The 27,247-nt window shown below is 38.3% G+C and overlaps 1 protein-coding gene across 5 annotated transcripts in view; it reads right to left on the reverse strand.

Moving 5' to 3' along the window:
* Window positions 1–22,978, reverse strand: part of LOC101439444 (N-deacetylase and N-sulfotransferase 3) — a 260,119-nt gene extending 237,141 nt beyond the window's left edge. The window contains exons 1-3 of one of the 5 annotated variants that reach the window (XM_058293481.1): window positions 22,580–22,972; window positions 14,915–14,998; window positions 8,763–9,908 (exon numbers count right to left, since the gene is read on the reverse strand). In XM_058293481.1, the coding sequence (XP_058149464.1) occupies window positions 8,763–9,740 (978 nt within the window). In that variant the 5' untranslated portion in view covers window positions 9,741–9,908; window positions 14,915–14,998; window positions 22,580–22,972. Of the gene's footprint in view, window positions 1–8,762; window positions 9,909–14,914; window positions 14,999–20,751; window positions 21,085–21,924; window positions 22,174–22,579 lie in introns of those variants that run through there. The other 4 variants (XM_058293501.1, XM_071215003.1, XM_058293492.2 and 1 more) reach the window with 4 other exon arrangements.
* Window positions 22,979–27,247: the final 4,269 nt, after the last annotated feature.

Below are 27,247 nucleotides of genomic sequence, written 5' to 3' on the forward strand. Positions count from 1 at the left end.
GAATAGTTGGAAGTCTACCAGGGCAAGTGTGGTCATTTTGGACCCGCACTGCATAGATTGCTGCCCACACCTGCAGCTCCATCCCCATCCTAGGCAGGGGAAAAAGGGATTGAATCTTCATCCATTTCTCTGGGCGACTATAGTCTAGGCCTGCATTACTTGGATTATTCCACACAGCTAAGTTCTGTCCTTACCCTTGGCCAAAGAGAAAGTTAGGAGATGCTTCATTGGTCCCTGGGGAAAGGAGGGCAGCTTGAGCCTCCACAGCTTACAGCATCAACCACATCCTTAGCTCAAACTATACAACCAACAGGGAGAAAGGGAAAGAAAGCCCTAAACAGAAGAGAGAAACTGCACCCAGAATAAATATATCTAGTAAGCCAGATGCCAAGACACTAACAAAAAATTACAATCCACATCAAGAAACAGGAAGATATGGCTCAGTTAAAGAAACAAGATAAGCCTCCAGATGACAAAAGAGTTGAGACAACTAATCACAGATGTTCAAACTAATCTCCTTAACAAATTAAATAAGATGGGTAAAGAGATTAAGGATATTAAGACACTGGATGAGCACAAAGAAGAATGTGGAAACATGCATAGAAAAATAACAGATCATATGGGAATGAAAGGCACAATAGCTGAAGTTAAAAATACAATGGAATCATATAACAGCAGATTTGAGTAAGCAGAAGAAAGGATTGGTGAGCTTGAAGAAATGGTCTCTGAAAAGATAACATACAAAAGAACAGATGGAGAAAATAATGGAAAAAATTGAACAAGGTCTCAGAGAACTAAATGACAGCAAGAGAAATGCAAACATATGTGTTATGGATGTCCCAGAAGGAGAAGAAAAGGGACAAGGAACAGAAGCAATATTTGAAGAAATTATGGTAGGAAAATTTACCAACCCCATTTAAGGGCAGATTTCCATGACGAAGAAGCACAATGCACCCCCATCCAAATAAATCCAAATAGACCAACACCAAGAAGACACATACTAATCAGAATATCAAATGCCAAAGACAAAGAGAGAAAAGCAATACATAACATATAAGGGACACCCAATAAGATTAAGTGCTGATTTCGCATCTGAAACCATAGAGGCAAGATGATAGTGGTATGATTTATTTAAGATACTGCAAGAAAAACTTCCAGGGAAACGGACTTTGGCCCAGTGGTTAGGGCGTCCATCTACCATATGGGAGGTCCGCGGTTCAAACCCCGGGCCTCCTTGACCCGTGTGGAGCTGGCCATGCGCAGTGCTGATGCGCGCAAGGAGTGCCGTGCCACGCAAGGGTGTCCCCCACGCACAAGGAGTGCGCCCGTGAGGAGAGCCGCCCAGCGTGAAAAGAAAGAGCAGCCTGCCCAGGAATGGCGCCGCCCACACTTCCTGTGCCGCTGACGACAACAGAAGCGGACAAAGAAACAAAAGCAGACAAAGAAACAAGACGCAGCAAATAGACACCAAGAACAGACAACCAGGGGAGGGGGGGAAACTAACTAAATAAATAAATCTTAAAAAAAAAAAAAAGAAAAACTTCCAGCCAAGAATCTTATATCCAGCAAGACTGTCTTTCAAAAACGAGGGTGAGTTTAAAATATTCAAAAATAAACAGAAACTGAAAGAGTCTATAACAAAGAGACCAGCTTTGCAGAAAGTACTGAAGGGTGTGCTAGAGCCTGAAAAGAAAAAACAGGAGAGAGAGGATTGGTAGAGAGTTTAGAAATGAAGATTATATCAGTAAAAGTAACTAAAAGTCTCAAAAGTGTGGCGAAAATAAAATATGACAGATAAAACCTAAATATTTAGTAATAAACTTAACCAAAGGTGTAAAGCACTTGTATTCAGAAAACTATAACTCATTGTTAAAAGAAAATTTAAAAAGACCTAAATAATTGGAATAACATTCCATGCCATGGATTAGAAGACAAAATATGACAAAATATCATTAAAATGTCAATTGTACTCAAATTGATATACATATTCAGTGCAATCCTGATACAAATTCTACCAGCATTTTAAAAATTAATGGAAAACATGATTATGACATATATTTGGAAGGGTAACAGGTCCTGAATAGCCAGAAACATGTTAAAAAAGAAAAGTGAAGTTAGAGGACTCTCATTTCTGGACTTTAAGTCATATTACCTAGCTACAGTGGTAAAAGCAGCATGGTACAGTCATAAAGACAGACACATAGATCAATGGAACTAAACTGATGGTTCAGAAACAGACCATCACATCTAGGGTCAAGAGATTTTTGTCAAGCCTGTCAAACCTACCCAACTCAGGCAGAACAGTCCATTCAGCAAATGGTGCTAAGGGAACTGGATATCCATAGCCAAAAGAAGGAAAGAGGACCCCTATCTCACACTTTATACAAAAATTAACTCAAAATGGAACAAAAACCTAAATATAAAAGCAAGATCCATAAATCTTCTAAAAGAAAATGTAGGATAATTTCAAGGCCTTTGTGGTAGGTAGTGGTTCTTAAAGGAGATAAGAGGAGGACTGAGATGGAATGCTGATGTTTAATGTATGTGGTAGTTTTAATTAACTTTACTGTAAAAGTGTGGAAATGTATAGAGTTGATGGTAACACTATAGTGAGTAATAGCTGGTTTATAAATGGGAACGTAGCTGAAATGAGTAGTCTAAGGATGTAAATATCAACTGACAGTAAGCTAGAGAATAGTCTAGAGACTGAATAACAGTGAGAATTGTGGTTTATGATACTGATGCAAGAGTGTCCTTTGTGAGCTAGAGCAGATATACATCACTATTGTAGGGTGGTGGAAATGTGGGGAAGAATGGGAAAAATTCAACTGGAATGACTTATGGACTGTGGTAACAGTAATAATGTAATATTTATGCATCTATGCCAAAGAGTATGGAAAAAAGTGTGCCAAAATGTATGCTATGGAACAGGTAATAATCTGATGATACTATCTCATAATATGTAACAAATGTGTCAACACGGTGTGTTGTGTTGCTAGAGGGGTATTGTATGGGAATACTGCACATGTGCATGATTGTTTTGTTAAGTTCACAACTTCTGACATAAAAATATAAGTAAAAATAATAATTGGGTAGGTTGGAGGGAAAATACACCAAATGTAAGATAAAGACTACAGGTAATAGTAAGATTTTGATGATATTCTTTCATAACTTGTAACAAATGTCTATACACTTACTATTTATGTATGTTCACATAAAAATGATACAATAATAATAATGATGTGGGTTGGGGGGGGAAATACACCAAATATAAGATACTTTGGTTAGTAGTCATATTTTGAGGATGCTCTTTAATCTTTAAAATGTTTCACAACAATGCAAGGTATTGGTGATAGGGTGAGGTGTGAGAGCCCTGTATGATGTTATGTATGTTTGGTTTGTAAGTTCACAATTATTACCACAGACTTATTGCTTATGTATGTTTATGTATGAGTGATATACTTGAATGAAAAAAATGAAATAAAACAGTATAGAACAAAATACAAATATATATACACACTTCAAAATATATATGCACAGTGGTAGTTTGATGCTTTTGTCAGCTCCAGAAAACTGTTCTTAAATTAATCCATTCCTGCAGGTGTGAGTCTACTGGATGCAGTAGGACTCTTCGATTAAATTGCTTCTGTCAAGGGCCTTTTGATTAGATTGCATCAGTAGGGTGTGGCCCAGGGTGGGTCTTCATCCTCTTATTGACGTCCTTTATAAACAGGATAAATATGGAGAGAGGGAGCTGCAGATACAGAGAAAAACTCCCAGAAGCTCTGAGAGAATTTCCTGGAAATCCAAAGTTGAAATCAGCCAAACCCAGGAGAGAGAAAGCCACAGGAGCAGAAAGAAAGCCAGAGGAAGGGAGAAGCTAACAGCAATGATACCAAGAAGAGGAGGAAGAGACAGCAGGCATCGCCATTGTGCCCTGCCATGTGACAGGGGTCCAGGATCACTGGCAGCTGCTCTTCAGAGAGAACAGCATGACCTGACGAAGCCTTGATTTTGACATTCTCATAGCCTCAGAACTGAAAGCTTATATGTTAATAAATCCCCATTGCGAAAGCCAATCCATTTCTTGTATATTGCCTTGGCAGCCTTTAGCAAACATGCACTTAGTCCAGCTTTAAAAATGGCAATAATTGACAGGACAAAAAAGAAAAACTTACAATCCATCATCAGAGTTGGAGAATTAAACACATCTCTTTTGGTAATATCAAGCTGTATACCCCTGTAGTCCCACACCAAAAAACAAAAACAAAAACAAAAAAACACTAGTAAGAACACAGAAAATTTGAACAACAAAATAAACAAGGTTGATCTAATAGGCATACCTTGATCAGAGAATATATGTTCTTATCAAGTACATAATGAATAATGCATCCAGTAATAAACTAATTATAACAAACATAAAGTACTGGTATCAAACAGACATGTTTCTAGAGCACAACGCAATTAAAATGGTCATCAGCAAAAATCACAGATAATGGAAAGGATTAGAAAAATATGGCTTTGGGAGAAAAAACAAGAATTGTTGCTAAAGGCCTCCATATCCATGTAGAGAACTGTAAATAGTGACTTATGTGGAAAAAAATTTGTTTCCCTTTACACAGAAGAAAATAATTGATTTCTGTTGCCTTACATTTTATTTTTTCCCAGATATTTGGTATATTTAATATCTTCTTTATGGGTTTTATGAAGCCTCTGGCTTTATCTTAGCATGAGAGGGGACACGGTGCAGCACAGAGTTCACTTTTACACTCCAATTACAGACTCCCCAGGGTTGGTCCCAAGTGAGACTGAGAGGTCAGCCAAGTTTGTCTTCTGAGCCTGAAGCCACTTATTTCTCAGAGCACTAAGGTTTCCTACTTCAATTTTCAGCACTTTCATTTCCCTAGGCACTCTGGCATCTTCAGTAAGAGTGGAAAGCTCATGACAATGTATTAAGGTTTTAAGACTCTCTCTTTTATGAGGCTACTTAAAATATAAAGGAACACTGAAATGTAAGGTAATAGTAGAAAAGGTTTGGGGTGCTGAAGAGAGTGAGGGCCTGCTACTGAGTACCTCCAGTTATACTACAGGCACCCCTTTAGACTGCTAAGGATATGGCTGGACTGGTTTTCTGTTTTCTGATGGATTTTAGAAAGTTGTCACAGAAAGAGAATGTTTGCTTATTACAGGAAAAGAGAGAGGGATAGACAAAAGGAGGAAGAGAATGAAATATTGCTTTTCTATTTATTGAGAGTATTCAGCTGCAAAGAATTCAGTAAAACGCTGTCTGCCTTTACCAGAATCTCCTCCCCATTTAAATTCCCTTCTGAATTAAGGGTGAAAATATTAGATGAAATGGTCTAAAAGTCTAAAGGTACAATGAGTGAATTAATGCTTATAAAAAAGAATTTGAATTAAAAAAAACTTTTTATTTTTAATTTAGATTTTTACTTTAAAGATTTAGATTACATAAATCTTACATTAAAAATATGAGGGGGGGAGCAAATACAGCTCAAGTGGTTGTGCATCTGATTTCCATGTATGAGGTTCCAGGTTCAATCCCCGGTACCTCCTAAATGCAAACAAACAAATGAAAAAAAACAGTTTTCATTGCGGAGAGGATGTACTTCAGTGGGGAAACGTCTGCTTCTCATGTACGAGGTCCTGGGTTCATCCCCAGAACCTGAAAAAAATAAACAACATCTATCTATCTATCTATCTATCTATCTATCTATCTATCTATCTATCTATCTATCTATCTATCTATCTATATGATCCCCATATATCCCATACACTCTCCCTCTCCCTCCCCAACTTTTTCTCATTCATAACATCTTTCATTAGTGTGGCATGTATTACAATTGATGAACATATACCAAAGCATTGCTACTAATCATGGTCTATAGTTTACAGTTTACACTTTGTACCGCAAAATTTTTCATAGGTTTTGACAAAATGTATAAGTGTTTGTATCCATAATTGCAATGTTATACGGGTCAATTCTAATGTCCCAAAAATGCCCCATGTTCCACATATTCTTCCCTCTCTTTCCCATCAGAACTTCTGGCGACCACTGCCTTTATATCAATGTTACAATTATTCTATTGCTAGAATACTAAGTCTACTTTGGTCCATAGTTCCATTCCCCCCTCATGTTTGTTCATTCCTCAATCTTGAGGATTTTGGGATGGTGATGCCCACTTGTCTGGGGATGAGCCTCCCTGGTACTGAGAGATTATTACTAAGTGCCAACTAGCAATGCATCTGGAAAAAGACCTTGACCAAAAGGGGGAAATATTAAATACAAATGAGTTTTTATGGTTAAGAGATTTCAAAGTGAATCGGAAGATCATTCCAGTGGATATGCTTATGCCCACCCCAGCAAGATTGCACTGACTTCCACAGTAAACAGTCCCTCAAGCAGGGATGCTCCTGAGGCTCTAGAGACATCTAGAAACTACAGGAAGGGCAGACACTCAGGAATTTGGTACCATATTAGTGGGCCTTATTCTGGAATATATGCTCCCCAATGAAACAGAGTTAGATTCATTTCTAATTTCCCTACACATGACTCTACTGCCCCTTTTATTTTGAACCTATAATTAGCACTATACTTGTTAAATATATATCCCAGAGACTTAAAATCTTCAGTCTGTTCATATGCCAGTTGAGCGCTGAATCTCAGCAGAATTGCGACACCTACTCTCAAGTTCACTGGACTCACCCAGGACAAGTAACAAAAGGATGATGGACAATGTCTTACTTTGGAATTAATGCTCCCCAAAGTAAAAGAGTTAGATTCATTTCTAATTTCCCTACACATGACACTTCTGCCCCTTTTATTTGAACCTATAATTGGCACTATGCTCATTAAATATATGTCCCAGAGACTTAAATCTTTGCTCTGTTCATGTGCCAGTTGAGCCCTGAATCTCAGCAGAGTTGCAACACCTACTCTCCAATTCATTGGACTCACTCAGGACAACTAACAAAAGTATGATGATGGGCAACACTCACCCTAGGAAGCAGAGAGCATCTACAACTGCAAGCAATACAGTTCCATCTATCTGCTCCATGGGATCTAAGCCCTTCTCAGTTGAGGGCAGGGTGGGCATACCATTGCAAAATCCTCAAGATTGAGGAATGAACCAACATACGGGGAGAAAGCAACTATGGACTGACATAGACATTATTATTCTATTATAGACTTATTCTAGCAATGGAAGAACTTCTATCATTGATATAAAGGCAGGGGCCACCAGAGGTTCTGAGGGGAGAGAGAGGGAAAATTAGGGGAAATATGAGGGAATTTTTGGAACATTGGAATTGTCCTGCATGACACGGCTATGACAGATACAAGTCATTATACATTTTTGCCAAAACCTATAAAATTTTGCAGGGCAAAGTGCAAACTATAATGTAATCACATAGCTTTATTCTGTATTTATCAATTGTAACAAATAAACCACATTATTGAAACATGTTTTTAATGTGGGAAGGTGTGTGTGTGGGGAAGAGGTGAGATATATGGGAATCCCCTATATTTTTGAAATAACATTTATGTAACCTAAAGCTTCTTTAGAAATAAAAAAAAACATTTTTAAAGATTTAATGAAAACTTAAACATAACTTCTTTATTAATTAATTTATATTGAGTTAAATGGAAGAGACTAAATTATTGCCGGAATATGGACGGTTATTTTTTCTCTTTAGTTTTCACATTTTGGTTCTTTCGGTACTCTTCGCTTGTTTAATAGTTTGATACCATTACTATTATTTGCCAGATGTTTAGCATCTGGAGAAAAGAGTATGGTTTTCAAGATATATTTCTTTGCCATCTGTATTAGTTCCAGATATTCTACCAAAAGGTCAAAACTGTACAGAATAAAAGATACATATCAAAAGTCATATCTTTCACTTTTATGAGAAAATCATATGGAACATAATAGATAAAAAAAATCCTATGTCATTTCAAATGGGAAAATAAGATAAGTGTAGATCATTCTAATTTTAAATGCCATTAGTAAAAAAAAAAAAACAGCTATGTGACACAGTACATTTACAATAAAACCCAACTATGTTCAAATAAATGTTTATCTCTAAGGGCAGCAGTTTTACACAATAAGAAATTTAATGCAATGCAATTTAAATTTAGGAAGAGCTTCATATGTGTAACAGAAAAGTGTTCAATGAAATCTCAAAGTTAATTATGTTTACATGTGAATAAATATATTTGTGTAGTCATGGATTTCAATATTTATTAATACCAATTTTCAGAATTGTAAAACATGTAGAAAAAATGAGTTGCATTTCTGACATTCTAAAAATACCTGATCTTGCTACTTATGAGAGGGAGCATTTATTTTCATTAAAACATATTCACTTTGATTTCATATTGAAATGGACTTAAAGTCTGAGATTAATATTAGTTTTCTATAGTAGTTTCTAAAATTTAATTAAACAAAATAGCTTCTACTCAATAATTGTAAATAAAAGAAACCATTTCAGGATCATGCCATACTCAATATTTTGGCATAATCTTAATTTTTCTTGTTTCAGGGAGAAGTATACTGATTTAATTGATCTGGGGCTGAGAGACAGAGTAACCAACTCATCCCAGTTTGTCTGATACTTTTGTGGTTTAGCAATGAAAGTCCCATGTCCCAGGAAACCCAAACCCCTTAGTCCCAGATAAACATGGGTGCTTGGTAACCCTAGTGAGATGAACTAAACTTTGACACTTTGAAATAATAAAGACTTACCTTAACATCGTTGGTGTTCATTCTTGTTCCCTCCTTTCCCACAAAGATATCATCAATGTCCACTAGAATGTATCTGTCTAAGGACAAGGTGAGCCTCTTTCCTGACAAGAATGAGACAGCGTCTATGAAGATGAGTTTGTGCAACCAAAAGTTCAAGTTGTTGCCAAAAAGAACTCTTTGAATTCCATCATGAAATCCCAGGTCGTGTATAATAGTGGCATAAAAAGCACCTTTAGAGATGAGAGAAGGGTTTTCTGGGGACTTCACTGTGGCAAATATTACTGGTTGGTAGGATGAGTGATTTATCTGAAAAACTATCCAGTCACTTCCAGGTAATGGACCTTTTTCAAGCTTAGAAGATTTGGTCAAATGAAGCAATGGAGAATGAGGATTAATACAACAATCCTTTACTGCAAGATTTCCATATATGGAAAAAGGGAAACCTTTTAACTGAAAGCTCTGTAGGCTCTTTTCACTAGTTTTATGGAATCCAATGACACCAACTCCATATTCTACACAGTATTTATCTAAAAGGCTTCGATTCCAAGAGTCCATATTTATATACTTGAAAATATTCTCATAAATAATGAGAATGTATTTGCCTTTAGTTTTGTCAATAAGAGCTGGGAGATCCCCCTTTCCAGGAGCAATTTCAGTGTGATACTGGAATCTACTTGATTCTAAAATCATAATGATATCTTGACCGAGGGATGAGTACTGGCTCTCCACAAACACCAGGATTATGGGGTCAGTTCTTGAGGCATCAGAAGGCTTTGCAGTCTTCACTTCCATTAGCCTATATGGTAGGTGTTGGAAGTCCCCACAGTCCACTTCTGAAGCTATCTCCAAGAGTTCGTTTTCCTGTTTGTAGCCATTATACAAGTAGTAAGCAGAAATTAAAATGCTCACCATACAAAAAGTGGCAAGCAGAATTACCGTCCTTTGAAAGTGTCTGTGAAGCTTCATGATAAAACTCATGTTGAATGTACTGGCCTCAAACTGTTCCCAATAGAAGCACCATAAAATAAAAACAGAAGAAGAAAAGATGGTGCTTCAGCTACTTTTCCAGTCTCATCTTAGACAACAGTTTATGTCACCATTGCAGCACATTTGTATCACTTGATCAGGGCTCACGGAAAATATGGTCTGAAAAATAGAATACATTTATTCAACATTCAATCTGCAACATTAAAATGTTTACATCTTTATCTTGTTAAGTGGCATCCTATTAGGCAGATAAGCTGGTGTGTTGTTAGAAAGAAAACCTCCTTTTCCTTTCCTAAATCTGCATGAGGACATGGATGGGATGAATGAGGAAAAGGACTCCATTAAACAGAGGGTCTCCATCCCTACCACTGCAAAGACATTGGGCTAGCAAGGAATTTCCTATTACTCCCTGAACTTAGCATCAAACTCTGTAGATAATATAGACCCAATGGCACAGAGATAGCACTTGAGCCATATACCTTCATTTTCTGCTATCTAGGTAGGCATTGTATTATGCATAGTCAGGGTAATTTTGCTTAATAGCACATCCCGAAAGCTTTAAAAAGTTTCACAGTTCAATAAATGCCTTACTTAAAATATCACTCTTTTTCTGAAAAGTTGTTGATGCAATGTATTTTGTCATTCTATTTACAATTCACATTCATTAGAGAAACAACCCTGTAATAGCTGCTTTCATTTTTAAAAATCCTTTTGAAATGCAGATAAGGTCCCCTGTAGCAGTTTGATATTATTTATGAATTCCAAAAAGAAATATAGACTGTGTTTGTAAACTGATCTGTTCCTCTAGCATAACCTTTGATTGTATTAGATTTCAGCTGAGTTGTCCAATTAAATTATGTTAAGATTAGGGCGCTGATCCAACCACATCATTAGCATGTGACTCTAATGTCCCAGCTTCCTTGGGCATAAAACAGACACTCACATGCAAGTAAATACACAGAAAAGACAAATACAGAAAAAGAGAGACAGCTCATTAGATCATAGAGGCCCTGGGAAGTAGGATGAACTTGACAGCCTACAGCTGCTGTAAACCTGGGAAGACAGGAGCTCTGGGGAGAGAGACAAGCCCTTCAGCGTACAGCTGAGATAGTAAGAAGCAGGGACCACAGAGGCTTAGGAGGGAGAGGAAGGCTGAACACTCACAGAAATTGGCAGCCATCTTGCTCTAACAGATGGCAAACAGACTTTGGTGAGGGAAGTAACTTATTCTTTTATGGCCTTGTGATTATAAACTTCTACCCCAAATACCCTTAATAAAAGCCAACAGAGTTCTGGTATTTTGCATCAGCACCCCTTTGACTGACTAATACAGTCCCCTAAGCCAACTGATTTTTTTTTTTAGGAGGTACTAGGGTTTGAATGGGGCCTCATATATGCGAGGCAAGCTCTCAACCACTGAGTTAAACCCGCTCTGTATCAACTGATCATTTTAGAAGTGTATATTTACATAGTTAGGTTCTTAAAGAATTAGGACCTTTAGTCCAATTTTGAAATGTGAGATGAATGTGACGAGTGAAACACTTCCCAAAGTGCGTCAAACTCTGAGGAGGGCATCATGTACTCCTGGGGAGGAAAATATTTACCCACTGATTAACATCCTGTACCATTTGGCATCTGCTCTTTCAGAAGAAGCTTAGTAATTACATGAGAAAAGGATACTACAAATGTTTTTTTTTTTAATAAACAAATTAGACTTCATAAAATACCTTGTTATGCTATAATTTCAAATCCCTTTCAAGTCTTAGTTACCTTTGAAAAATTTAGGCAATTTTATAACAAGAAACATAGGTACTTCTTAGAGCAGAAGTTTATTGCAGTCTTAGGATCCTGGTACTCTGCAAAGTGTCGTGGAATATTAAAAATACAAAAATTAAGACAGGTCTTCTACTTGTCCATAAAGCAGACAAAAAGCTAACCGGAAAGAAAATGAGCACCGGTGGGAAGATAAGGCTCAAAATGTACAGGGTTCCTATTTGGATTAATGGAAATATTCTTATTTGATGTGTTTGCCATTAGGTCACCTCTGCCACTTATTCACTGTGTCACTTGAGCCCCAGTTCCTTTCAAGTAAAATGATGAGGTTAGAATAAAGGATCAACAAGAACATTCTGACTCTAGAATTCCTTGATAGTTACCTATGTAATAAGCATTGAACAGTATTTTGAATAATGTATGTTTATGACTATAAACTGGATAATAGTTATCTTGTAAATTACATATTGTAGTTTTTTAATTCAAATATTTAGAATATCTATGTCCCTCATTCAAATATTTATGGGGTAGCTAATCGCCTATCTAAAATATAAATATATGGCAGAATAATTTTTTTAGAAGTTCTATACTGCAAAGCAGAGAGAGTGACCAGAATGTTGAGCAATAATATGTGGGATGTTAAAAAAAAAGACAAATGGCTATAACAGGATGAGAGAAGGAAGTGTTTACTGCAAACATGGGAATCAGTGTGAGGGTATCAAGAGAGGCAGGACTTGAGGAGAGCCTTGAACTATGAGGGTAATTTGAAAAGGCATTTGAGTTAGAAGGAAATTAATAGCAGCAGAATTGAGCACAATATTGGGCAGGAACACTCTGGTGAATGGTGGAGCAAAAGAGTGAGGTATATTTTAAAATTTAGTTAGACTAAGAACTGGGGGAACCCAGCTTATGGAGAGATTTGGGAGCCAAACACAGAAGTTCATGATTGTGAAAGTCATTAGGGAGCCACTGTATTTTCATGAGTAGGAGAGTGTAACTATTAAGGGTAACAATGTTCAGGAATTCATCAATAAGGGGGAGTATATCATACAGCTGAGTTAGAGTCAAGTGCAGCATAGGTCAATGTGGGAAGGAACAAGTTTGATGGACACTGTAAAAAAAGGATGAAATGAACTTGGCATGCCTTTTCTGTCCATGACCAGGTAAAATGCCCTTGAGTGATCTGACATCTTCCCAAATAAATTGAATGTAAAGGAAATCATTCTACTCTTAAACATTTCATCATGGGTCTATAAAACTAGGTGTAACTAAGGCAAATGAAAATTACCTGGACAACTGAGTTTTCGATGTAACTATAGTTATTTTATTTTGATGACAAATATAATTGCATGATTAAAAACTGTGTAAAATTAATACATTGTGGAGCATAACTGCAGGATACAAAATCTCACATCTTTCTATGCCTATGTTTCAATTTTAGCTGTGAAGTGTTTTTGACTAGATAACAAAATGTACTGCCACAATTTGCATTTCCAACAGCAGCATTTCACAGTTTGTTCCTGTGTCAAAAGTGAAAGGCATGTAACTAATATGATTCTTATCTATGGTAAGGCACAGTAGTGAGAAGTGTTTGCTCTTACTTTTAGTACAGTTATTAGGAAGCTATCAAAGTAACTTCCTTTGTTAGCAGGAATACAAACACTGAAGGGCATTTTCTTTTCCATTAAACTCTTCAAGTTTAACTCCCATTAAACTGAAGTCAAAGGGAATTCCAACGTACATCCTCGAGGGTAGAATTTGAGTTAACAAATTTTACATATTCTCGGCAAACCTTTTTTTGACTGTGTATGTCACTTTGCATTGGCCCACTTTATTCTCTGATGTGGACTCTCAGAACTTTTTGTTACTCCAGTGGCATGGCGCAGCAACAACTACATCCCATCTCTGCTCTGTATCTGTCAGCTCTGAGAACCTCAGGACAGACTGAAATGTAGCTGTCATTCCATTTCTGCAGGGAATGGCATTGTAGCAGCAGCAAAGGCCACAGCCTTCTCCTGAGTCCTTTCACTGATAGAACATTTATTGGAGGGCAGATGTGGAAAATTAAGCTCCTCCACAAAATTCCCCTGTGAAGACTTCTCTCACCTTCCAAACTTGATAAGACCCTGCAGTTACACCTGGTCATTGTGAAAAGTACCTTTCTTTTACAGTTCTTACCACAATTATAATTTAAAAATTGTTTAAAGTCTGCCTTGCTATTTTAACCAGAAGTTTGAAGAGGGTAGAAATAATGCTTCTTTTGGCTACCACTGTGCCTGCAGCACCAGGGACAGAGTAAGTGCTCAATGACTATTTGTTGAATTAACCGAATAGAAATGGTATGCTATGCCTTAAGGCTAACGTGGCATGTCTTTTTTGTTCTAATACCATAACTTAATGATTTTTCAGTTTTTACAGGCTATTAATTATAATTACCTACACACTGGCTATATTTTATGTCTCTGTTCAATTTAATGCTAAGAAAATATAATCACCATATCCCAACATGGGACAGAAAAGCAATTACCAAAAATATCAAGGAATCATTCTGTAATTAGTCATCAGGCATTTATTGAATTTCTGCTTTAGCTTAGTGCTATACTGGGTGCTGGCGGCACCACAGCAGTCATATTAGGAATGGTTCTTTACTCCAGAAACATGCACTCAATTTGGGGAAATAAGACTTGTGAAACAACAGCCAGCGCTATGTGACAGCATATAATAAGTAACGATTTATATCTGTTACAGGGTTTCAGAAGAAAAATAGAGAGATTAATGAAGTTTACGGAAGGCGGTGGCAGTTTCTGAGAGATGTGTTTGAGGGGGACATGATGGGCAGGATTTGGCTAAGAGGATGCAGAGAGCAGGCAAGGCAAAGAGATCAGCAAAGATGAGGAAAGGAAAGGGTTGTAAGGTGTTTACCTGAGAGTGAAACTAAACTAATTCCAGGACAATATGTCCTTTGGGTCAAGAATGGAAATAATATTCGATAGAAATGTGCTGCCCAGATTAATGACGGTCCTTGGAAGTGGCTGTGAAGCAGGAAGAGTGGTAGCTTGAAATAGAAAGCATTCGGTGTATTTGAACAGGAAAGAGACCTAATAAAAATAGCGTTTACAGATGATTAGTGTAGCAGTAACCTCCAGAAAGGACAAATATCAGTAAGACGAACAGAGAGCCCGAGTGCTACATTGCGAAGAAGTAGGTGGAGTCAAGACAAGTCCCACCTCAGGGGCTGCTGCAGTGACCCAGGTCAGGGAGAGTGGAGATGAAGAGACACTTGAGAGGAAAGCAGAAAAGGACATGCTTACAGTTAAATTCGCATTTGGGGTGGGGCCTAGCTTGAGAACTAGAGGAATAAAAGTACCAGCAACAGAAACATGGTAACTTACAGTGGACACTGGCTTGAGCCAGTGAGGTAGCACTTCAGGTTCAGGTCATCAGAATGACAGGTAAGATATCAGAATCACCATATTCTATAAAATAGTTAGATGTAGACAAATAAAAAATGTGAGGGAAATCTTTGACATTGATGGGTCCCAGCAAGACTCAACATGCTACACAAATCCAGGTTCTCAGAAAAGTCTTCTTTGGCTAATTCCACTCCTCCCCTTTTAGACAAGGCCCTCAGATTATGTGCTCTAATTGTAAGTATTTTTCCTTTGGAGCATTTATCACAACTCTCACTAAATATTATTAGAAAAATCATTTGTTTAATGCCTCTCTTCTTTGTTAGATTGAAATTTCCAAGGGGACTAGGCTTGTGTCCTTCCCAGTAATCCTTTAAATAAGAAACCAGATAAAAACATTTGTAAAGGCTAGGAGATAAATAGGCAATATGGCAATACTTCAGTACAGTGATGATTATGTCCTTGAGGTACTTTCACAAAAATACATAAAAAATTACAGACTTTTACATGGTTGGGAGGGTGTCCCTAATGACCAAAGAACAAGCACAACAGCCTGCATGTCAGAGTTCTCATGGATACATATGTCTTTATTAACACAGTGCTGACAGTTGTAGCTGAATTCTGTGACCTATTCAACAGGTGGTGATGACCTGTTGAATGACCACGAAACTAGTTATTAAATGTACAAAACCAACAATCCATTTAGGAGGAATTTTTGGAATAAACAACCAGATACCATTAACGGTACAAGGCTGAACCAGTTATCAATGTCACCACTTCATCTGGCTTTTCTATAAGGCACACTGAAGGAAACCACATCATATGGGAACATTAATGAACACTTATCATGTGCCAGCACTGTTTGGGGCCCTTTAGAGGTTAAGTAACTTGCCTGAGATGTCACAACTAGTAAGTGGTGGAATTGAAATTTGAACTCTGGCAGCCTGCATAACAGACACCTGGAGAGGCACCTGTAACATGTTCCTTCCATGCTAGAACATGCAGGAAATGGATATCCTGGCAGCTGTTATCTTTAGATGCTGCAGTTTCTTCATATGTAAATGGGAATTCTTGTACCTACTTTATAGACTCTTAATGAAGATTATGAGGTAAACCACATAAGTTCTTAAAATAGTGCTGGCACATAAAAAGAGCATACTAAATATTGCCTATAATTACTATTATTAAGATTACTATATAAAAGACATGACATGAGGGAAATATCCTGAAAATAGCCAATAAAAATGCACTAAAGGCTCATAAAGGAACAGCTACAAGCAGTCTAGCTTAAGAGAGTTATGGAAAGCATGGGCAGTTCACTCTGCACAGTGAGAGCCAGGTAGGGCAGGACAAAGAGACTGAGGCAGAATAAAGAGGTAGAGTCAATGCATACGAAGCCTCAAGCTCTTGGGCTTCTTCCCTACATGAGCTTACATACTCCTTTGGCTTTCATTACCCTTTGTGTCCTAATAAATTCCAAATGTTTATATGTAACTCAGACCTCCTCCTTCTGAGCTCTAGAACTTCAAATTGAAATATCATCTTGATAAAATAACGTCAACTAATATTCACTGAGCCTTTTCTTATTACATGCTAGCCATCAGCTGGCTCCACTGGAATCATATCACAGGCAAGCTCAATCTGTTCAAAATTGAGCTTATGATCTTACCCCTAAAATCACCTTCTCATTCTGGCTTTCCACAACCACCTAGTGGCTCCTTGACATCTCCTTCTCCCTCACCTCTGCTTTTCTAAAAAAAAACCCAAGTACTCTCATTTCCATTTCTGAAAACTCATTTGAGCCACTGCATTTTTCTCTTTATCCAGGCAACACCATTCTCTCTTAAAATACTCCAAGTTTCACCCTGAATGCTCTTTCAAGAGATGCATATGCAGCATCAGAGTGAAATTTTGTCAGTGAGGACCTATTGCACTTGCTTATTAAAACTCAAACTCTTTACCATGTCTCATGAGTCCTTGCACTTACCTCTCAGGGGAATTCACTCCCTAGTAAGTTCCAGGCAAATGGGTGCTCTTTCAGTTTCCCAGGGTCGTCTCACATGAATTTCCCCATCTGGAAGGTAGCTCCCCACTTCTTCTGGCTTCATCCTCCCACTCCCCTGGCTCTAAACATTAACATCCTTGCTTCATAAAAGTTGTCCCTGACTCCCCGGATCATCCGGTCTCCCTCTTACACACTCTCACATCACATTTTACTTGACCTTTGTAGCATGCTCCACAGTGAATTGATTATTTGTGCCATTTTCTGTGTAATGCTTCTCTCTCGACAGACTGAAAGCATCTGTAAGTACCTGTTCTGTTTACTTCTGTGCCCTGTGAATATGGGAATGAGTGAATAGAAAGCCTCTACTAAAATTCACAAATAATAGCTACATTCACTAACTAGGGAAGTCATGAAATCAAACCATCTTCCATGAAAGAATACCACCACTGCCACATTAGCCTCAAAGAGTGAGGGCAATAACATTAACACAGCAAACAGCAGTGATGGCCTTTGACAAGTGCCATAAATCAGGCACACCCAGAATCTACCTTTTCATTGAATTGATTAGGTACTCAAGTACCTGTTTTTTCCATTCTGAGGCTTTTCAGAATTCAGTGTGGCTAGAATTGGTTTGCAATGCATCTGTTTTTGCAAAAACTTCACCAAGGAAACATAGACATTATCTAATTAGCTACCATTAACAAAGGTAGAGGTAGCAATTATCTTTTAGAATCAGAGGCCAACCCACACACATAGAGAAGACCCAAATCTATATAAACATAAATTTTACAAAGTATCACAAAATTAGCAAGGAGAACCTACTAGTCGATGTAACCCATCTTTTCTATTTCGCTAACACCCACAATCATCCCAAAGTAAAAATCAGTTTCTAAATGAAATAGAATCATGTTGAAGTTGGCAGTGTAAGAAATGCGAGAAAAAAGAATACCATCTGGAAAATGAGTATTAATAACTAAAGAACTTCAGGTTCTAACATAAATGAGAGATATTTAAAAGGTCTTAACAATATCCCTCTTTCTCAAAATTAACTATATTTTATAGGTCAAAAAAATGTATTTGGAGGCATCAAATACATTACATGAATTTGCTAAAAGTAATTTAGCAACATTAAAAATTGAAAAAGAACATGCTTTTCTTAGGGAAAAAATGTGTGAAATTGTGTCATGTTAATTGAACCCTGCAGTGGTATGCAAGTAAAAAGCTTATTTGCATGGAGTACAACCAAGAATATACTCTGTCTCTACAAATGGGACTTTATTTTAAAGACGGATTGGAGAAAAACTGTTCTTGGATGCATTAGTTTTGATACAGTAAATGGAAAATGAATTTCTATTTGCAATGTTCTTTCTTTCTTTGTATTTAGTAATTATGAAGGAAAGAATATGTTTTGTTTACCTCCTTTAGTGTTATGCCATCCAGCTAGGCAAGAGAAGAAAACTATCCCGCTGCTGTTTTCTGCTTGTTCTGCCTCTATGACTGAAGAAGGAAAATGTATGCCTAAAATGTCTTAAAATGAGCTGGAATGTATGTATCTACATATGCCTAATAGCGAGTCATTATGAGTACTGCCAGTGCAGCTCTGAGGATATAATATAACCTTATCATCATTGTTCTTCGGTCTTGGAAACAAGAATATGTTAACCCAATCTCTCACTGGTTGCCTGGACCATAAGTTACAAATCAGTTTTAGTGTAGGTTGCATGGACAAGAGAAGCACAGGCAGTCAATCTGCACAGAATGATGGGAAAGAAAGAAAAGAAGAAAAAAAAAGCAGCAGACAGGAGCAGTTTAGAAATATGAGAAGGCATTCTGAAGAGATCTGAGATCCTGGTTCTATTCCTCTCTATTATATGGATTCAATGAATAAGTCAGATAAATTCTTCCTCTGTTATCTTGGGCACCATTTGGAACAAGTGACCCTCAACCCAACTGGGGTAGGAGAAGGAAAGAGGAAATCACCTAGGCTGGACTGTATATACTTCAATAGGAAGGCACCACCTTTAATCGTACTGGGCACTATTTTATGCCTGGCACAAAAGTAGGTGCTTAGTAAATATCTCTTAAGTGAATGAATGACCATTTCATATGTAGGGGTGGAAGTGGTAGCAACAGTACCTAGATTGCCTCCATTATCAGAGACATACCCAGAACAAATATTTGAACCCTTATAGAGAGGAGATGTAATGTAGTGGTTAAGGGCGTACTTTGAAGCCAGACCCAAGTTGAATCCCACCTCCACTACTTGCGATTGTTTTTATCTTACACAGGCAGGCAACCTCATTGTGACTTAATTTTTCCCATTCATGAAATGGAAATAATTATAGTCCCTACCTCAAATAATTATTATGAAGATTACAAGAGCAAAAAATTAATATATAAAGTAATCATATCAGGACCTGGTACAAAGTAAACATTCTCCAACAGCCTACATTTCTACTACTAAATATCTAGACAAGAGTTCTTATAAACAATTTAAATTTTACACTATGGTATATTTTTTTTAATGCACAACTGTCTTACAGGAGATGATTTCTGAGAGCCACATTTCATAGGTGAGGAAACAGGCCCAGAATGTCAAGGGGGAATCCAGTTCTAATTTCATGGTCTTTTCAAACATTTGTAATGAAACAAAATGATTAAAAATAAAATGAATACCCATCATTGATGTGCTTAAAAGTTTTAGGCTAGATTTTTAAAAACATATTTTTTATTTATTAGGATAGAATTTTAATACTTGATGTTTAAATTCTCATTTGGCAACAAGTAATCAAGAGTTCGAGCTCTCAGTAATTTGTAGGAGTTTTTATGAAATGATTTATTGCAGACATTAATTGTACTAAGGTTTTTATCCCTAGTTATGTAACTTGCATGGAACTGATGATAATGTTTGGAGTTTGAGGAGGATAAATCACTCATTGTGATATTCAGTAGTCTAAGGATGTAGTGCTTATTAAAAACAACCATTTTTTGTCTGTTCTAAGAAAAATTTGTCCTAAAACAATTTTGAGTGTTGTTCAGACTGATTAATATTACAATGCAGCCTACTGCTTTTGTGGCCTGGCAGCATCCCCTACTAGGACTAGGACAAGGTCAGAGTGCATACATTTCAGCGTGAATATATATCTCCAACAGCCACAGCATGGAAAGGAAACCTCCACTCTTTTCCCTTGTCCAAACTGTTAAGCAATTAGAAATCCAAGGCAGTTAGTTGAGAACAGTATTTTATCTTTAATTCTATTTCCCTGCTTTTAAAGCACATATGAATCAAAATACTCAAGTATAGTTTTCTTTGATGATATTTTGTACCTCAACAAATGCATACTTAAGTTTAAAGGTGGTCATAATAACCAAAGACCAGCAGAAACTCAACCAGGTTTCAAGGAAGTAATATAATAAGACTCCCTGAATTAAAAGAATCTGTCTATGGTTTTAAATTCTGAAATCACAAGAAATTGAATATTTAGATTCTAGTTCATGGTAACTTCAGCAGAATAATATGGTTCAAAAAAAGAGCCTCAAATGCCTGGTTATTCTTCTACTAATTTTCTCAACAAATATTTCAATTACACAAAAATCATTCAATTTGCTATATTCAGAAACAATACTTTGCTCAAGGAAATTTATTAAAAAGAAGGCTACACTATAAGCCAACCAAACTAAACTATGACAAATCTCTCCAGAAAAAAACAAGTTTATTTCATTTAAAACATTTTAGTAACCCAAGAATCTTTCATTTTAAAGACTAAGAAAATTATTAACTTATATGACCAGCTTAAAATCAACATTTACTTACACAAAGAAACAGCCTTCTGTTTTTACCATCAAGAGCATAAAGGAAAACAATAAAAATATCAGAGACAACAGAAAATGCATTAACTGATGGAAAAAAGAAGCATTTCTATCACAGCAAGCCTCTTGATATGTTAAGTACCATTTTTTAAAAGAGTCTCTTTCAAAATTATTTTTGAAATCTCCTTTTCAAATAACAGCATTGATTGGGAGCTATGCTGGAAGAAAAAGGAAAAATTGCCTTCAGCTGAATATCAGATTTTCAAGAGTTCCTCCTCCACAGCATTCTGTTCTCTTGTGAATAGCATTGTTCAATAGTTGATAATATTGGTATTTTCTAAGAGTAAAGAAAGAGTGGGTTTGACATCAGTTTCATGGGTATCTCGATATTTAAGAACTTGTTTTTTAAACTACTATTAATTATGTAGCTGGCTACATTGTTTAGAGGTGTTTTTCTCAAAACCTTTCCAGATTACATATATTGCTATATAAAAAAATGTGTATAAAGAATATAAATAAAATTCCTATTTTAAATGAATTTGAAGTTTAAACAGTTTCCAGACATTAGAAGAACTAGTTGTAAGATGATCAGAATAAATCCCTTAAAGAATGTTACTTAGTACTTCCAAACAAACAGTGGATATATTAAATGGAAGATACATCTGTTTTTCTGTAACTTAAAGTTTCTGTATTCTATACTTAAGCTATTTCTTTCCAGTTACCTTTATTTTGTTAATTATATAACCTTAAATAAACATAAAATTGAACTGTATTAAACACAAAGAGTTGAGGATCATTACTTGATAGATAAATAGTTTAAATCTCTGATGCTGCTTACAAAATTCTAGTTCATCAATGCAATGGAGATGAGGTTTGTTTTAAAAATCTACTAGAGAGTAATTACAAGTTGTCAATGGAGAGCTTAAACAGCTGTAATGCTTAATTTCCTCAGCACTTTGAAGAAAAGCTTTCAAATTACCCAAGAATAAGATATTTCTTTGTTTCACAATTTAATCAAAATGCTCTATTTATTCTACTAGAATAAAATTAGGCGCTTGTTCAACCCTGAAATTCTCAGATTGATTAATCTTAATTGAAAGCAAAGTTATCTCTTATTGAAAGCCCCTGCATTTATGAGTGTCATTAGTGCCTACTGTAAATAAATAGATGCACTTACCTGGAATTCAAGTTCAAAGAGCTGAAAAACGCTTGAGAAAGTTTTAATAGATAGAAAAGAATTGGAAACAGCAGTATCTGTTACAATCAGCTTATGCTTTTTGGCTTCACAAGTGGCAGCAGCACCAGTCTTGGCCCAATACCCTCTTGTTATGTAACACCTTATTAATATTAGCCATCAAACTGCTACCAAGCTGGTGAGGCACTAGAGGGCAAGAGTGTCACATGCAAGACCCGTCGCCAAGGGACTGGCTTTGGTACCACTCCGGGAAGACAGATGCTAACTAAGCTGATAAATAGCAGGATGCCCGAATGCAACGGTGAACTTGTAATGTGCCTTATAAAATATTTTAAATGTCAATTTTCTGACTAGCTGGAAAAGCAAATGGGTTGATAAATATGCATAACCAAATAACTTGAGCATGCAAAACTTTCAGGATATTTATAAATCCAGAATCACCCAGGAGGCTATTTTTTTTTAATTGCTTAAATAAACTTCTTTGAAATAGAAGAAGGAAGACTAGTTAAATAAAACGAATGTTAGTTCAGGGCACTTTCATTTCAAGCCGCGTGAAACTTGTCCTGAGTAGCTCTTGTCATCCCCGGACTCTGCATTTCAAGTCGCCCGGCCGTCCCCGTCATTCATCCGTAATTACCTCGGGCTGCAGCCTTCCGCGGGCATCCTCCTCCCTCGGGTGTTCGACCTCAGCGACTCTCCGAGGAGGCCCTACCGCCCGGGAGGCGCCCGCGGGGAATGCGATGGCCAGGGCGCCGCGGGAGCCAGGGCCCGCGGGAGCCAGGGCCCGCGGGAGCGGCGCGCGGAGGCCCTCCGCCGTGCGCGCCCGGAGTCCCCGCGGGCGGAGCTGGTAGGTGACTCGCTCTCCGGCGGCGCGGGCAGAGCCGGGCAGGCAGAGGCTGCGGGGCGAGCGGGCGGACGCGCGGGGGACTTCTGTGCTCGCTCCGGCGAAATCCCCAGCGCCGGGGACCCCGCCCGGCCGCGCCGCCGCGGTTCTCACGCCGCCTCCCGGGACGCGAGCCGCTGCCTTCCCGCTCCCGTCCCGCGCGCGCTCGCTCGAGGGAGGGGCGGGAGCGGGAGGCGCCGCCAGCCGCCGGCCGCCGCCCCGGCAGCTCAGCGCGTTCTGTGCCCCCGGCCTCGGCGAGGAAACCCCGCGCTCTCTTCCGACGGCCGTGCGGGTGTGGGTTGGTGGCGGCCGCGCAGGCCGCGCCCAGGTCTCGCCTCCGGTAAAGCAAGTCCGAGCCCCCGAGGCGGCGCCGGAATTGCAGGGCTCTGCCCCACACCTTGCGGGATGCGCCGTCCCCTCCTTCGAGCTCCAGGCCTTGTCGCTGGACGAAGTGGCAACCAGGGAGTTTCCTCTATTCGCCAGCTTTCTGAAAGGCCACTTGTTCCAGCTTTTCTGAGGAAAGTGGAAAGCCAGCAATTGAAGGGGCATTTTTGAATAAAAGGTGTAAGGTTATGCGCTCCTAAACTATAGTTTGATTTAGGCGCTTCAATCTAATGTTTTTGTTAAATCTCATTTTGGTTCTAGTAACATATATGAAGTTTTAAGAAGGAAAGGTGGCTACTAATGATAAATTATAAGGGACGTTTGTAATTTTGCTCCACACTCCTCTATGTGAAGCCATACCTCTATTTATTTTGGAAAATCCCTGCGACAACCCCAGTCACCACAACCACCCTCAGCCCATTTGCCTCAGAGGATGTTAACCATTGTGCAGACTCCTCAGGTGACCAGCGATCAGATCTCTAGAAAGGATGCATATTATGATCCCTCTTGTAGTTCCGTTGGTTTAGAAAAAAGCACCCGTCATTCAGTGTGGCCAATCAGACAGAAATACATAGTTCTAGAACTCATTTTGTCCCCGGTAAGGAAATGGACTCTCCTTCAATGGACTATGCACAGTGAAGATGTGAGCTTAGAAACTCCAGTGAAACTATTATTCAGGGAGGCAGAATATTTCCATTAATCCAAATAGGAACCCTGTACATTTTGAGCCTATCTTCCCATTCCCTATACCCATTGCATTCCTTGGTAGCCTATATTCTAGATTCAAACTCTTGAGTTTGCTTATTCTAATGGTTTCAAATCAGTGAGAAGATAAAGTATTTGTCCTTTGGTGTCTTGCTTATTTCACTCAACATGATATCTTCCAGGGTTACACATGTCGAATGTATCGAGTCTTCATTTCCTGTTGTGGCTGAATAATATGCTATTGTATTAAATTCCAATAAATTTAATCACATTAAATTACACTAAATTAAAATGTATATATCACATTTTATTTTTCCATTCATCTGTTGATGGACACTTGGGTTGCTCCCATCTTTTGGCAATTGTGAACAATGCCGCTATGAACATAAATGTACAAAAATCTGTTATAGTACTTATTTTCAATTCTTTTGAGTATATACCTAGTAGTGGGATTGCAAGGTCATATGGTAGTTCTATAAATGCTTTCTGAGGAATCTGCCAAACTGTCTTCTATAGTGGCTACATCATTTTACATTGTCACCAGCAATGAATGATTGTTCCTATTTCTCTACCTCCCCTCCAACAGTTACTTTCCGTTTTTGTTGTTTTTAATAGTAGCCATTCTAAGGGGTGTGAAATGGTATCTCATTGTAATTTTGATTTGCATTTCCCTGATGGCTAACGATGTTACCATCTTTTCATGTGCTTTCTGGCCATCCTCTTTGGAGAGATATCTGTTCAAGTCATTTGCCTACTTTTTAATTGGGTTGTCTTTTTGTTAAGATAAAGGATTTCTTTATATATTCTGGATATTAATCCTTTACTTGTTTCCAAATATTTTCTTTCATTATCTAGGTTGACATTTTCCTTTCACAATAAAGTTCTTTGAGGAACAAAAGTTTTTAATTTTGATGGTGTCCCCATTTATCTATTTTTTCTTTTGTTCTTTGTATTTTGGGTATAAAGACTAAGAAACTATTGCTAACAATAGTTCTTAAAAGGGGTCCATGACCTTGAATTGAAATTCATAAAAACATTATTCTTGTGGGGACATCGTGGTGCGGGTATGCTATATTTTTAAAATAATACACAGTATAGTGTGGACTTAGTAGGGGGGTCTGTGATTTTCACCTGACTGGCAAAGGAATCCATGGAACAAAAAAGGTTAAGAATCCCTGGCCTAACACAAGGTCCTGGAGATGCTTCTCTATGTTTTCCTCAAGGATTTTTATAGTTCTAGTTTTTATATTAAGGTCTTCAATCCATTTTGAGTTATAATGTTTTTATATGGGTGGCAGATTTGGCCCAGTGGTTAGGGCATCCGTCTACCACATGGGAGGTCTGCTGTTGAAACCCCAGGCCTCCTTGACCCATGTGGAGCTGGCCCATGCTCAGTGCTGATGTGTGCAGTGAGTGCCCTGCCACGCAGGGGTGTCCCCTGTGTAGGGGAGCCCCACGTGCAAGGAGCGCACCCCATAAGAAGAGCCACCCAGCGCGAAAGAAAGTGCAGCCTGCCCAGGAATGGCTTCACACACATGGAGAGCTGACACAACAAGATGATGCAATGAAAAGAAACACAGATTCCCGTGCCGCTGATGACAATAGAAGTGGACAAAGAAGACGCAGCAAATAGACACAGAGAACAGACAACCTGGGTGGGGGGCGGGGAAGGGGAGAGAAATAAATAAATAAATCTTTAAAAAACATAATATTTGTATATGGTGTGAGGTAAGGGTCCTTCTATTTTTTTTCTTTTCTTTTCTTTTCTTTTTTTATACAAACGGAGATCCAGTTTTCCTAGCATCCTTTTTTGAAGAGTATTTTTTCCCAAATGAATGATCTTTGCCACCATGCCAAAAATTCAATTGGCCATGAATGTGAGGGTTAATTTCTGAGCTCTCAATTCTTTTTAATTTTTTTATTTTAATGTATTTTTAGTTTTATTGCAATATATTCGTACACCATACAATCCATCAATAGTGTACAATCAATGGCTCTCATTATAATCACAGAGTTGCACATTCATCACAATTTATTTCAAAAAACATTCATTACCCCAAATAGAAAAACCCCTAACCCCTATACCCCATTATTATTTTTTCTTTTTTTAAATTTTATTCATTTTGTAAAAATATTACATTCAAAAAATATGAGGTCCCATTCAACCCCACCACCCCCACCCCACCACTCCCCCCCCCCCCCCAGCAACACTCACTCCCATCATCATGACACATCCATTGCATTTGGTAAGTACATCTCTGGGCATCGCTGCACCCCATGGTCAATGGTCCACATCATAGCCCACTCTCCCACGTTCCATCCAGTGGGCCCTGGGAGGATTTACAATGTCCGTTAATTGTCCCTGAAGCACCACCCAGGACAACTCCAAGTCCCGAAAACGCCTCCACATCTCATCTCTTCCTCCCATTCCCCGTACCCATCAGCCACCATGGCCACTTTTCCCACACCAGTGCCACCTTTTCTCTGTGGACCTTGGATTGGTTGTGTCCATTGCACCTCTATGTCAAGAGGAGGCTTAGATTCCACATGGATACTGAATGCAATCCTCCTGCTTTCAGTTGTAGGCACTCTAGGCTCCACGGTATGGTGGTTGACATTCTTCAACTCCATGTTAGCTGAGTGGGGTAAGTCCAATAAATCAGAGTGTAGGAGTTGAAGTCTATTGAGGCTCAGGGCCTGGCTATCATATTGTCAGTCCAGAGATTCAAATCCCCTAGATATATCAAACCCCAGCACCAACTACAATTCCAGTAAAGTAGCATGAAAGCCTTGTGAAAAGAGATCCCATCTGTGTCCAGCTCCATCACGCAGAAACACCAGCTCCAAAGAAGGGTCAACTGACATGGCAGTGAGCCCCATCTGCCATGACCCTAGAACCTGTGGATCTCTTTAGCCCTCAAAAGAACCAATACCTGGGGTTGTATCTACTTTATCTGTCTCTGAGACTCTGCTCAGGTGTGCATAAGGACAATCCTTCTGACATCCTCCAGACTCTTTTTTAGAGACTCATAGCCATATAAACTCATCTGTCCTTTCCATTTCCCCCTTAATTTAGGTCAAACAGCATTTTTAACTCCTGTTATTATATGTAGACAGGGATATTGTGCCGGTCTGCGTTGAACCTTTAATTCAAGGTCATTTTCTAGTTGCATCACCATTTGGTACTTGGTAGTGATCCCCGGGTGTCATGTCCCACGCTGGGGGGAAGGCATTGCATTTACATGCTGAGTTTGGCTTCGAGACTGGCCACATTTGAGTAACATGAAGGCTGTCAGGAGGAAACTCCTAGGCAAAGTGCTGCTCTAGGCCTTG

Source organism: Dasypus novemcinctus, chromosome 1 (assembly GCF_030445035.2).
Source record: "Dasypus novemcinctus isolate mDasNov1 chromosome 1, mDasNov1.1.hap2, whole genome shotgun sequence".
In the NCBI taxonomy this organism is placed as follows: domain Eukaryota; kingdom Metazoa; phylum Chordata; class Mammalia; order Cingulata; family Dasypodidae; genus Dasypus; species Dasypus novemcinctus.